General features: G+C 40.5%; 1 protein-coding gene across 1 annotated transcript in view; it reads right to left on the bottom strand.

Moving 5' to 3' along the window:
• Positions 1-13,917, bottom strand: part of Rab10 (RAB10, member RAS oncogene family) — an 81,749-nt gene extending 67,832 nt beyond the window's left edge. Inside the window, exon 1 of the mRNA XM_005400418.2 lies at positions 13,278-13,917. Coding sequence (XP_005400475.1) covers positions 13,278-13,404 — 127 coding nt within the window. The 5' untranslated portion in view covers positions 13,405-13,917. The remainder of the gene's footprint in view (positions 1-13,277) is intronic.
• Positions 13,918-14,544: the final 627 nt, after the last annotated feature.

The raw sequence follows: 14,544 nt of genomic DNA, 5'->3' as shown, positions 1-14,544 counted from the left end.
CTACTGGTAAAAGGTTTGTCAGGATTGAAATTTGTCATCTTATTGAAATACTGTTCAACAAAAATTAAACTCTGATTACACTTAAAAGCACCAAAATTTCGGTGTTGTTTTGCTTTGCTCTGTTTTTGTTGTCTTCATAGTCATTCCAAATTTCAAGAACTAATCATCTTTTACCATCTTTACAGAAAATCAACAGACAACAGACCATATCCTACAGTGGTTGAATAAGGCCAAATGCAGTACTGCCTAAAAGCAAAGTACCCACTGACACAGATCACAGCAGTCAGGAGAGAAAATGTAACCGATCAACAGTGAAATGAGCCAAGCTATAATAGTATTCAATAGCACATTTCAAAATCTACAAAGCAGATGATCACATAACACCAAAAAAACATGCCACAATATTATTTTCAGGAAAATGTGTTTTATGGAAGAGTCAAATCTGTGGCATCACGAAAAATAAATAAAAATAAAAGCATTAAGACCAACAAACAATTTATTCACTCATGAATTTAATTAGCTTTAATACTTTCTTTAAAATTAATGTTTAAGATCCACCAATCCAGCCAAGTGAGTGGGGCACACTGGCAATCCTGGTACTCTTCGGAGCCTGATGCAGGAGGATTGCCAAGTTTGAGCCCTGCCTGGGTAACTTAGTGCATCCTTGTTTAAAAAAAAAAAAGGTTGGCGATGTAGCTCAGTGCAAAAGCCCTGGGTTTATTCATACAACATCTTATTGAAATACTGTTCAACAAAAATTAAACTCTGATTACACTTAAAAGCACCAAAATTTCGGGGTTGTTTTGCTTTGCTCTGCTTTTGTTTTATCGTATTAGGGACTTAACCCAAGGCCTCTATAATGAACTACATCCCAAGCCCTTTTATTTTTTATTTTGAGACAGGATCTTGCAAGTCACTAAATTGTCCAGGCTGAGTTTGAACTTTCAAACCTCCTGACTCCACCTTCTAGAGTCAGGATTACAGGTGTGAGCCACAACACCCCACTAATTTAGTTATTTCTTATTTTGTCTCCATAGTGGTGGAGACTACTTTCTCCATAGTGGTGAGACTACTTCAGGGCTCAAACTACTTTCTCCACCTGCATGGCAAGCACAAGGTCCTGAGTTTAATTCCCCATACCAAAAATAAACAAAAAAAAACTTTACTTTCTCTTTTTATGGGGGTGGTGAGACAGGGTCTCTTAATATAGTTCAGGCTGGATCTGAACTCCTTATGTAGCCCAAACTAGACTCAAACTCACAGTTACCCTCCTGAATGCTGGGATTACAGGTATGTGCCATCACACTCAGCAAGCTTTCTTACCTTTACGGAGACTACTAAAAATATAATAATCCCAGCAATCTGGAGGTTGAGACAGGAGGATCATTTCAAGTTTGAAGCCAGCCTGGGCTACAGAGTGAGTTTAAAGCTAACCTGAACTACATAGCAAGACGCTGTCTCAAAAAATAAAAATTAAAAAAGAAGAACTTTTCACTGATATATCATAAATTTATAAATCTTCAACTGTATGGTATAGCTGTACAATTTTAATCTTCATCTTAGTTTATAGATCTTGCCAAATTTCTATACATCAGCATTTCCACTGGTTGAACCATGTTAGCTGAATAACAGTAAAAATCTGCTACCTTTCATTATTTTGAGCTTAATAAAATCAGGTTCAAAGTTAAGCTCAGCAAGGCTCCAAGAAAACACTAAGTACTTCTACTGCAGTAGCTTTAAATTAGGGAATTGGTGAAAAATACAATTTGTATACTGTATTGTAGTCAGAAATTAAAAACTTAATCTTTGGATAAACATAATATTAATAAACTGGGTGTTTAAAATTCCACATCTTAAAAAAAGTTCTACATCTTTATTAAGTACAGCCACTATAACTATATAAGAAAACAAAACAAGAAAAATAGGTACCTTAAAATGCATTAAGTCTGCATTTCCGTAACACAAAATGTCTTAGAGAAGCAGCAAGGGAGCTAGGTATGGTGGAGCACACCTGTAATCCTAGCACACGGTAGGCTGAGGCAGGAGGATCATTAGTAGTTCCAGCCCAGCCAGGGCTACAAAGTGAGCTCAAGGCCAGCCTGAACTGCATAGCAAGACCCTGCCTCAAAAAAAAAAAAAAAAGAGAAAAAGAAAAAGAAAAAGAAAAAGAAAAGCAGCAAGGGTATTGAGAGTCAGATTCTAACTTCAAGTACTGAGACAACAGTGGTATTCTGATAAACTTTATAGAATACACCATTAGACTTACTCTCCACAAGAGGCTGAAACCAAGCCCAAACTGCTCACCACCGTATTCCTAGTGTTTCATAGAGGATGCCTAACACATTGCAAAAATCTCCATTTTTTTTCAATAAATGACTAATTCAAGAGATTATAGTTTAATTTCCTAGTGTATAAGAAAAGGACTGTCACCTCAAAATAGAGATCTTTAATCTATTTGGAATTAGACACATACAAAATCTGAGATACAAAAGTAAATTTTGCAAGATGTGGTAAACCTACAAGAAGATCTGAGGGGATTTACTGTAGTATCTTAACCTTTACGTAGGTTTGAATCTTTTCAAAACTCGTAATTCACATCAAGAGTTAATGTTTCAGATGATTATTCTTATATTTAATTTTGAGAGCCCCTTCCCTCATTTATTATGCTGAATAATAATAACTCAAGATACTCAAAACACTACCGGATTTTCAAAAATTCACACTTACCCATTAATGTCTAACTTAAGGGAGGCAAAACATTTTTGTAAGACTAAGAATACAGGGACCAGAGATACAGCACAGTGGCATGGCACCTGCCTGGCAAGCACGAGATCCTGAGTTCGATTCCCAAAGACGAAAAATACGTAGAGAAAGAACTCGATACTTTTCTTTTATAAGCACAAACATTTACTGGGTTTCAAATCAGTAAAAATGAAGAACTGGATGTCTTATCCTCCAATGACAACTGCTAAAATATGTACACTCTGCTATAATCCAGGCAGATTATGAATTTACTGAATCTTGCTATGTACCCTATATGATAGTGCACATCAAGAACAAAAGACTGAAATTTAAGATTAATCATACTTTGTACCAAAAAAAAAAACTACTACTACTCTCGCAAGTGAATCAGTCAAGAATTATGCATCTAAATTAAAACTCTCTCCTTAATTGTCACTGTTAATGACACTGGCAATGGAAAATGACATTGGCAATGGAAAAAACTAAGTCCCTACCATTTTGACTACCCTACATAAAAATATCGTTATTTTGAGGGCAAACTTGGTATTTAGAAAGTCAGAAGCAAAAAGTTCATCCTTAACTCTACTGAATGCTATATGAGTTTTAAAATGGAATCAACAATCATTTAAAAAGCCATAGATGGTGACCATGCCAGTAATCCCAGCAGTCTGGACCACAAATTCAAACCCAGCCTGGAAAATTTCTCCTGTCACAAAAATAAAAAATAAAAATGACCAAGGATGCAGCTCAGTGCAAACACTCTGGGTTCAATCCTCAGCACCACAACAAACGAAAAATCTGAGTAAAAAATTACCTCAAATTCCAATTGAGATAGTAGAGAAAGAGCTTTCCTATACAGCAGAACAATAAACAAAATATAAGTAAGTTCTATCTTCATTCCAGCGAGCAGACTTTGCAACTTTAACCACGAAAGATATAAACTACAAATTTTATGGTGTCCAGGCACACTGAAGACAATATAAAGTGAGAACAAGCCAATTCATATCTGAGAACCCTAGAAAGGTTTAGCAACAGAAAATATTAAATACCAGACACAAAGTAAGGACCTGATTAAAGGTCCATGTAAGGACAACTTCAGATACAGTCTCCAATCTCACACAGCCAGATAACACCATCCCACCCTCAAGACCAACCAGGAGTCTACGGTTTATCTGAAACAAGATTTTGAATACAGAAACAACAGATTCAACAGAGTGTAGGCATGGAAATTATGCAGAAAATTATGCAGACTTTAAAAAAGAGATTAAATACAATGAAACTAAAGCTAACCTCATATCCTATCCACCCAAATACCTTCATCTGCTCAGACTGAAAAACAAAGGCAGCCGGACTTACAAGCTCCTGCCACGCCCCAGGCAAGTGATCTGAGGGTCTTTCTCCAGAGAAAATTCATAGCTCTGGAAATAATGCCTACAGACTCTAAGGTTTGAGGGGAGGGACAAGTAACTGTCCCATCATCCTGAGGCACAGCCAATCCTATAAAAAGCCCTGCCTGTGATTACAGAGCTTGCTCAGCCCAAAATCACCAATAATTTAAGAAGAACCTCAAAATTACAGATTAAAACAAGGGAGGAAGATGATAAGGACCAAAACACTTGAAAGAAAGAGAAAGCAAGAAATAGAAGAAACAAACTACTTTCCAACAAAAGAAAATATTGTATTAATGAAGAACAGATTTTTTTTTTTCTTTTTTGCAGTGCTGGGGATAGAACCCAGGCTTCACACAAGCTACACAAGTACTTAAAACTAAGCTACATGCCCAGTCCACGGACAGAATTTAAGACATAAATTTAAGGAACAGACAAAAAAAAAAAACCAGTATTAGAAATTTTAAAATGACAACTGAAATAAAAGCTTCAACAAAAAGGTTAAAAGATAAAGAGAGAAACTTCTAGGAGACAGAACAAAAATGACAAAATTAGAAAACAGAAAATAAGACAATCAATTCTAGAAGTCTAATATCCGTTTAAAAAAAATTAAAAAATAAAAATGTCCAGTGTGATGACAATGCTTCTAATCCCCAACGCAGAAGATTGAGGCAGTAGGATTCCAAGTTCCAGGCCAGCCTGGGCAACTTAGGAAGACTGTCTCAAATTTAAAAAAAAAAAACAAAACCTGGTGATAGTTTAGCATTCTTTAGTTCCTGAGGCCAACCCCTGGTACCACAACAAAAGAATAAAAGGAAAGCAGAGTGTAAGCTATGGTAAAAAGTGAATCACAGCCAGGGATGTAGCAGCTCAGTGGCACAGTGCCTGCCTGGCAAGCATGAGGTTGTGAGTTCCATTCCTGGTACCCCCCACTCCAAAAAGATCCAAAAGTGAATCACTAAGACAATTTTCATTCCTATATGGCACAGAATTTCTGAGTCCTTCAGAACATTTACATCATCTGACTGATTCTATGAGACTAGAGTGAGCAGAAGCTTACATTTTCAGTAAGTGGTACTAGCACAATCAGAAATCCCTTCCACAAGCAATGAATAAATAAAGCTTATGCTGGGTATGGTGGCACACGCCTGTAATCCCAGCACTTGGGAGGCTGAGGCAGGAGGATCACTGCAAGATGGAGACCAGCATGGGATACAAAGTGAGTTCAAGACCAGTCTGAACTGCATAGTGAGTCCCTGTCTCAAAGAGACAAAAAAAAAGTATAGCTTAACCTAAACACCATATCCTATACATGAATTATCTCAATATACACATAGATTTATATGTAAAACAAAAACCTATAAAACTCTTAGGAAAAAACCCAAGAAAATCTTTGAGATGTAAGACAGACAGAACTCTTACACACCAAAAACATGATCCATAAAAACAAACTCCTTGCCAGGCATGGTGGCTTACACCCATAATCCCAGTACTCGATAAGAAGATAAACCAGAAAGATCACAGGTTTGAACTTCAGTCAGGGTAATGTGACAACTCAGTGAGGCTTTGGTTTTTTGGGTCTTTTTGGGGGGTGGGGGGTGGGGGTAAAAAGGTGCTGAGGTTGTAGCTCAGTGTGAAAGTTCTGGGTTCAATCCCTGGTACCACCCCACCCACAAAAAAAAAAAAAGAAAAAAATGAAATTCAAAACCCTGATCCATAAACAAGACTTCATCAAAATTTAAAATTGTCTCTCTGTGAAGCACATGTGAAAAAGATGAAAAGACAAGTTATAAACTAAGTATGGTGATGCAAACTTGTAATCCTCAGCATTCTGGGAAGCTCAAGAGGGGGGACTGCAAATTCAAGCCCAGAGTCAGCAACTCAGCATGACCCTGTCTCAAAATAAAACATTTTTTAAAAGGCCAGGATGTAGCTCAGTGAGAAAACCCTGGGTTTGATTCCCAGTACCATAAAAGAAAAAGAAAGGTAAGGACAAAACATTTGCAAACTATATATTTAACAAAACACCAGAATTTTCAATGCAAAAAAGAACCCTCAAGACTCAACAATTAAAAAAAAAAAAAACCACACAGTTAGAAAATGGGCAAGTATGAACAAGCATTTCACCAAACACAGTATAGAGGAGGCAAGCAAGTACATAAGAAGATTTAACACCTTTGGCCATCAGGGAAATGCAAATTAAAAATTTAAGGCTGGGGATGTAGCTCAATGGTAGAGCGTATCCTTACTATGGATAAGGCCCTAGGTTCATCTCTCAGCTCTGCAAAAAATAAATAAAACAAAAACCACAGCAGTTCTCTCAATGGCCCATATTCTATTTTCTTTGTATACTGCTTTACTAAATCTTTCCATGCTTCTCAAAAACATACACAATATGAGATTATCACTACACATTTAACAGAATAAGATAAGATAGCTAAAAAACCAAACTAATGACAGCACCAAACGTTGGTAAGAATGTAGAGAAAGTAGATCACTCATGTACCATTGACAGGAGTATAAAATAGTCAAGACACTCCAGAGACAGTTTGGTGGTTTTCTATAGAACTAAATTCACAATTACTGTATGACACAGCAATTGTATTCTTGGGTATTTATTCTATCTAGGAAAATAAAAGCTTTGGTAACACACAAGACTGTACACAAATACTCATACAAATTTATAATTGAAAAATTAAAATCAAGTCAGGCATAGTAACACATGGATCACAAGTTCTGAGTCCAGCCTGGCAACTCACTGAGATCTTGTCTCAAAGGCAGTGGGGGAATAGTGGTTCCACTGGGCAGACCCTGGGTTTCATCTCCAGTGCTAAAAAGTGTTAAAAAAAATTAAAGATACTTATTTGGTTTTTGCAGTAAAGGGGATTAGAGTAAGGCCTTCCCAGTGAGCTACACCTCTAGGGTTCTTCTTTTCTTTTTATATATGGTCTAAGTTGTGCAGGCTGGGCTCAAACTTGTGCTCCTCCTGCCTCAGTCTCCTAAAATGTCAACTTTGACTTCTTAAAAAATTTTTATCAACATATTAATTTTTTATTAAGAATTACATACAGTTATAAAAGACAATACAGAGGGATCCCTTACGTACTTTGCCCAGCTTCTCTCATTTTGGGGAAACTATAGTACATCTTATTCAGAATACTGTATTGGTATCTAGTGTAAGTCACTGATCTTATAAAAACTTCCCCAGTTTGTTGGTACTGTATTCATCTGAGTGTTCTGTTAGTCAAAATCTTGTATCACTTAAATGAATCCCTAAATAATCTACTGACAGAGAGAAAAGGTTTATTTTGGCCCACCGTTTCAGTCCACCATTTTTGACCCTGTTGCTTTAGGAGATACATTAGATCATGGCAGAAGCCCTTGCAGCAGGAGGTAGGCCTGCTCACCTCCTGGTTGGCCAGGGAGCTGTGAGGTAGAGCATGGGAGAGCTTAGGATTCCAATGTCCCCATACTGGAAACACCAATTGCTATTTTCCTCAAAAAATACTATTTTTCGTCTCTGGAAAGAAAGAAAAAAAGCAATCTACACAGGCTTGCTACCCAAAATATATGATGCTGACTTCAAAGAAAACTTTTTTCTGATTTCCCCTAAAGAGCAAGAAGTATATACCCTGCAAGGTATGCGGACACACACTTCTACAGTCCCAGCCCTAAGGAGGCTGAGGAAAACGAATCGCCACAAATTTAAGGCCAGTCTTGGTGGGTTACATGGTAAATTTAAGCCCAGTCCGAACTACACAGCAAGACCCTATCGCAAAAACACAAAAACAAAAAAAGATTAGCAGATCTGTTTTCTGTTTTGGGGACAGGTCTGACTACGTAGTTCAGGCTCACCTTCAACTCACTATATAGCCCAGGATGACTGTGGACTCACTATGTAGCCCAAGATGGCCTCAAACTTATGGCAATCCTCTAGCCTTAACCTCCAGGGTGCTGGAAGTACAGGCACTGGGCTTCTCCAACAGAACTGTATTCCCATCACTGCTTCAAATTCCTCCCTCACCACCACCAGCACGAGGGATTGAAGCCAGGACCTTTTGCACTGAACCACATAGGCAACTTTTTTTTTTTTTAAATTTTGATAGTGTCTTGCCAAATTGCCCTGGCTGGGGTCTAACTTTCCATCTTCCTGCCTCTGCCTCCTGGAGTGCTGGGATTACAGGCATGTGCCACCAAGCTCCACACTAACATCAAATTCCTTTTCTTAGAACTCAAATTTAGGGGCTGGGGATTTCGCTCAGCGGCAAAGCACCTGCCTGGCAAGTGCAAGGTTGTGAGATCAATTCCCGCTACCGGAAGGGGAAAAAAAAAAAAAAAACTCAAATTTAAAAGACTTATTCCATTATTCCTGAATTATTTATCTACTTGAAGGATCCTACTCCATGACTGACTTATCAATCTTACAGGTTCACATAATGTTGTCTTAACATAACATCCTTGGAAGCTCCTTTAAACTCTTTTATGACTAATTATCTTCATAAACAGTTTTCTCATGTACATCTCTTTAGCTAATCATACAATTCATGCTTAATAACAGTTTCTTATTTGTAAATCAACACTCAACAAACCCCCACTTCTATATTCATCACTGCTGTGTGGACAGCACTGCCTGGGCAATCTCATACTGAAACAGACTGTCAAATTTCTCTTATCAGTCTTTCCCTTCTACAAACCAAACAAGACTATCTGTAGTTCCTTTGCCGCACTTTGTACTTCATTATACACTGTAATCCTGAAAAAGAACATAATTATTGCTAACATCAGCTCTGCTCTACTAAGCTTTAAATTTGCAAAGCACAGACACAGTAATCCAAATATCCCTGATACTTGGTCCAAGAGGTACTGTTTTCCTACTCTTACTTATCTCCCTCCAAAAAAAAAAAAGTGGCCAGGTGTGGTAGCACACACCTGTAATCCCAGCACTCGGGAGGCTGAGGCAGGAGGATCCTTGCAAGTTTCAGACCAGCCTGAGCTACAAAGTGAGCTCAAGGCCAGCCTGAACTGCATAGCGAGACCCTGTTTCAAAGACAAAAAAAAAAAAAAGCAACTCCACTTTTCACACTAAAACAGATGAATAAGTGAACTAGCCTACTACCTGTTTTCTTTTTTTTTCTTCTTCTTTTAATTTGGTTTATTGAGACAGGGTCCTGCTATTAAGTAAGTCCAGGCTGGCCTCAAAGTCGTAACAATCCCCTTACCTCAGCCTCTAAATGCTGGGATTACAGGAGTGTACCACCACACCTAGCTGGGATTTTTATTTTAAACAATAAAATTCTCAAAATGAGAATAGTCATGATTCCTTCACTAGTTAACCATATTACCTTTTGGAAGTTCTTTCACCTCTGAAATTTACTGCAGTATTCATTCCATCATTAACATTCTATGATTCTAACATTTCGAGGAGGTCTGAAGATCTGAAGCAGGAAGATCTCAAATCTGAACCTAGCCTGGACAACTCAGTGAAACCCTATCTCAAAGAGACAAAAAGGGCTGAGGACAGAGCCTTGCCTTGAATGGGCAAGACCTTGGGTTCAATCCACAGTACCTTAAGAAACAAGAATAAGAAAAGAAGGAGATAATGAGGAAAACATTAAACTAGTCCCAACTGTGTATTGAGGATACTGAGTGTACCATCTGCCTGTCTGCCTTCCTTTATTCTTTTTTCAACATACACCTACTAAACACAGGAACTCTTCTAGGTGCTTAGCACTTATCAGCAAAAAGACAAAGATCTCTGCCCATGTGCACCTTATATCCTAGAGTCCATGGATTCACTCTGGGACAAGTTGAGTGTGGAACCCACCAGTAATTTGTTTTTGTAACTGTCTGTAATAAATCTGACTATAAACATCTCATGCCTTAATACGGATGTGTAAGAATTTAAAATACGCAGAAATACTTAAATATAGTTTTCTTTCTGAGCACTGAAAGCATCATATATCTATAAAAATTCTTTCTTCAAAGAATCAATATAAACTAAAAGAACAAGAAACTTAAATGATCATGCCTGGGGCCAAGGATGTAGCTCAGCAGCATGGTGCCTAACTGACAAGCTCAAGGTCCTGAGTTCGATTCCCAGTACCCACCAAAAAAAATTTTTAAATTTTTAAAAAAAGGGTCATGCCTGAAATAATGAGGACCTGCCCTATTTTAGTAATCTGACTACCTATAAGATAAGCACTTCTATGCAAACCTCAGATGCCGGGGCTAGGGTAGAATTTAGTGGTAGAGCACATGCTCAGAATGAGCCCTAAATTCAATCCCCATACCAAAAGATAGAGTAAGCAGTAACAATTGAATGACACCTTACAATCTTCACTATCATTTATATTTAGAAAATGCTCTAAGTTGAAGAAAAAAAAAAAAAAAAAACAGGACTGCAGGTACAGCTCAGTGGCAGAGCATCTATGTGCCAGGCCAAGTTCTACCCCAAGTATCCCTCCTCTAACACATCCACAAGAACCTTTCAACTGACAGTATTTACAATGTTCTGAAAGTGCTATACATTCAAGCCAAGCACAGTGGCACTCTCCTTCCTGTCCCAGCACTCAAAAGGCTGAGGCAGGAGGGTCCTGAACCTAAGGCCAACCTGGACTATACAGTAAGGTTTCTGTCTCAAAAAAAAAAAAAAAAGGAAAAAAAAAAGAAAATTGAAGTAGATTTGGCTCACATATCCTTCAGAAAGCACTAGTTTAAAATACCAATAGTTCTCTAAATCTGTGAACAGACTACATGAACATGTTTGAGCTGGACTCAGAATTTTATTCATTTTACTCAGTCCAGACTAGTCAACATCTTCTGCCAAAATGTGGAACATTTTTATATCAAAGTATGTAAATGTGAAAGACTAAAGTGAAATTGTTTAACAGAGTACCAACTAAGTATTTGGGTGACCAATGTGTGCAGAGGGCATTCAATCTGTAAAATAACATATTCTGTCACAACTGAGTAGCAGAAAAGTCATAGATTCTATGTGTAGCTAATACTCCTACAAAGTGCCTGGCACCATGTTAAAGAGATTTATTCTCACTGACCCATAAAATCCTCACAATTACCCTATGTAGGAGACTATTATTAATACTATTTTTAAAAGAAAGCTTCTTGGGCTGGGGATTTAGCTCAGCGGCAAAAGCGCCTGCCTGGCAAGCCCAAGGTCGTGAGTTCGGTTCCCGGTACCGGAGAAAAACCAAAAAAAAAGAAAGCTTCTTTCTGAAGCAGAAAGAAGTTAAGTAACTTGCCTAAGTCACACAGATAGCTACTTTTGGAACCAGGATTCCAAGCCAAGAGGCTTGGTCCAAAACCACTTTTTCCCAAGTAAAAACACTACAAAAACTCTGCCTTCATCTTACAGAATGGGCTCTGGATATGCTCCCTTCACAAAAAGACTGGTGTACACAATTAAAGCTTTGCTTCCTACTCTCTACCTGACCCCTCTCAATGGCAGGCTAAATTAGGATTAAATTCTCCCTCTTAGGGAAAGGCAGTATCCCACCCCTTTGGTCCAACGCCTGTTTGTCTTTCGGACTTCACTTTAGTCGTATTTTGGACTTCACTTTAGTCGTCATGTATACGCAAGACTACTCAATTTAAACCCCAATGTAGCCTAGTGCTCAGCTCCCTAACCTTCATTATAATAAGCATTTTCCACACTATTGTGATTGTCCTCACCAGAATGCTCAAGGGGTCTATTGTGTCCACCACTTATCCCCAGTGCCTATCATTAGGTGTTCAATAAATATTCGCTGACTGATCCAACCACCTGACCCAGCCAGCCAGGGACTGCTAAAAGTGAAATACTGTATTAAAACCAAAATTAGTGCTAGAAAGCGCTACCCACAAGGCAGAAAATAAGTTCTAAGTATCATGAAAATTATGATAGTCTAAGAGAAACGAGTATACTCAGGAAATGATTATGATGATCCTCCCCAACAACAGGGCAAGTAAAAGAAAAACTATTTAAAATAATCACTTATCCAATTTAATTTCAGCATAATTTGTTTTATGAGAACAAGTTGCTGATAAATGTTATTAAGATCCAAACCAACGATTTCAATAGTGCTATAAACTGGCTGAAATCCTTTTTATTTTGACAATTTCCAGAGTTCAAAGAGGACTGCACATGTTTCTCTAAACGGTCTCATTATAAAATTAAGTTGCATTTAAAACGAGTTTTACTGTACGGCCCCAATGCTGGAGCTGTCCCTTGAAGAATCAAGAAGAGGAGGAAAAAGTGGGTTTTACAATTACTTCACTACAATTAGTGCTAGTGCCAGAGTCAAAAGGGACTTTCTTAGATTCTTCCCTTTTCGTTTCCTAAACAGAAAAACGATTGAAAAGGTCAATCGTTACTTTCTTTCTTCCACACCAAATAATTCTGAAACGTGTCATTAAGAGGTTCTTTGGGCTACGACTGGCAAACTACTTTTCTGTAAATTCAAGTAAAATAAGGGAAAACCTGACTTCATTCCGTCGGGCTGAGGACAGAAACTGATCATCTTCCTCAGATTACTGCTTCTGTTGATGTCTTCAAAAGCACTGTGAGCAAACACGCCGTAGATTCCCACTCCAAGCACGAAGAGCCTCCGATTGTTCCACACATCAATGGATTAGTCAACGCGGACAATTCGCTTTTCCCCTCTAATTTGCTTAATTATTGTTCACAGAAATCTTCAAATGTATTCTATGTAATGAGCAAATGGAATCTTCTGTTTGTCCTCAAATATAAATGCAGACCTTTACCACATGCCTAGCACTGCTTCAATCACAAGCACTAAAATATGTCCCTTAGAAATATCACACATCTTAGTAAGTCCACGCAAACATGGAAAAAGCCAGTCAAGTTGCGTAAAGAAACAGGATTTTGGAATGCTGTTAAATGCTGCATATTTTGTACCCACAGCGGGCACTTCAGAGTAGGAGATCTGAAAGCAAAAGGTCGGCGAAAAGAAGGGGAAGACCCCGCCCCAGTAAGCTCGATGCCGACTGAAACAGTAACTTGGGTCTGTCCTTTGGAATCGGAATCACTGAAACAAAGGCGTATATTACGGGAAGCAAGATGTCTGGAGGGGAAAAAGAAAAAAGGCTTGCAGCTACAGAGACCGAACACCATCCTCCCACAAGTCTTACCTATGGTGGAAATAAAGGTGGTATTGAAGGCATCATCCGAAAAACGAAAAAGGACGCAGGTCTTCCCCACTCCCGAGTCCCCGATCAGGAGCAGCTTGAAAAGCAGGTCGTACGTCTTCTTCGCCATTGGGAGGAGCGGCTCAGGCTCTCGCCGCCGGCGGCCCCAAGGGATCGGTCCCTAGCACTACGGCCAACTCCTCACCCGGGCGTTCTCGGGCCGGAGGACTGGGGAAGCGTGGGAAAAAGGCGGGCTCGAGAGGGCGCCGGCGACCTACAAATGGCCTCGTCGAGGAAGCCCAGACAGTGGCGGAGCCCGGTGCCTCCGAGGACAGCGACGGCAGCTCCGCAGCCTCTCCCAGCCGCTCCGCCCGGTTCCGGGGAGTCGGTCGGGACAAAATGGCCTCCCCTCCCCCTCAGGGCTGCTCGGCCGGGACGCTCCCACGGGCGAGCAAGCAGGTTCTGCCGTCAAAGGAGTGCGGCGGCGCGAGGATGGCCTCTCCCGAGCAAAAACTCCGCGTTAGGACGCTGCGAGGGCAACGAAGGAGGACCGCGAGCCGGCGAGCCCAGCTACATAGCCTCAGGAAGCCGAGCCGCCCCGGCCAGAGCCACCTTTTTCCCGTGCCCTCTCACGCCGGCGTGCGCGCTGCCTGAGACGCACGCAAGGACGTACGCCCGCCCTTCCCTCGCGCCCTCGCCCTGCGGTCCGCCTCTGCGCACGCGCGCGGGAGGGTGTGGGGGACACTCGTGGGCGGGGACAGGAGCTCCAGGCCCCAGTCAGAGGCCTGACCAAGAGGGGCGAGGGGCGAGAGGCGAGGGGCGGGGCCGGAGAGGGCGAGGCCGCGGGCGCGCTCCCTGTGGCTGCCTGATAGGGTGCTAGACGCTGCGAGCACGCCCCGCGGGTGGTGCAGCCTAGGGACTGCGCAGGCGCAGTACACTGGCTAGTCGCTGGTTTTCCCCCTTGAGTTCCTGGGGTCGCCCTACCGACAGTACGGGGAATCCTCAGCTCTGGATTTGTCGCGGGTGTGGCGCTGAGGATCTTGGCTCAGCGACAGGCGTAGTTGGTCATGTGTTGCTGTGTAAGTGTAGCTCATAGATGCGAGAAAAATAGCGCCCTGAAGCATTTAATAATCACTACGCAAACGAAGGGGCCTACAGAGTGCCCTCCCTCGTAAACCAGCCGTAACTGGAAAACAACGCTCCATCCTGGCTTCCTTAAGGAGGAAGAGTTGGTGTTCGAGAGAGGAGTTCCAAATGGAAAAACTGGCCA

This window comes from Chinchilla lanigera, unplaced genomic scaffold (genome assembly GCF_000276665.1).
Source record: "Chinchilla lanigera isolate Chin_1 unplaced genomic scaffold, ChiLan1.0 scaffold00068, whole genome shotgun sequence".
In the NCBI taxonomy this organism is placed as follows: domain Eukaryota; kingdom Metazoa; phylum Chordata; class Mammalia; order Rodentia; family Chinchillidae; genus Chinchilla; species Chinchilla lanigera.
This window is presented reverse-complemented; position numbering and strand designations above follow the sequence as displayed.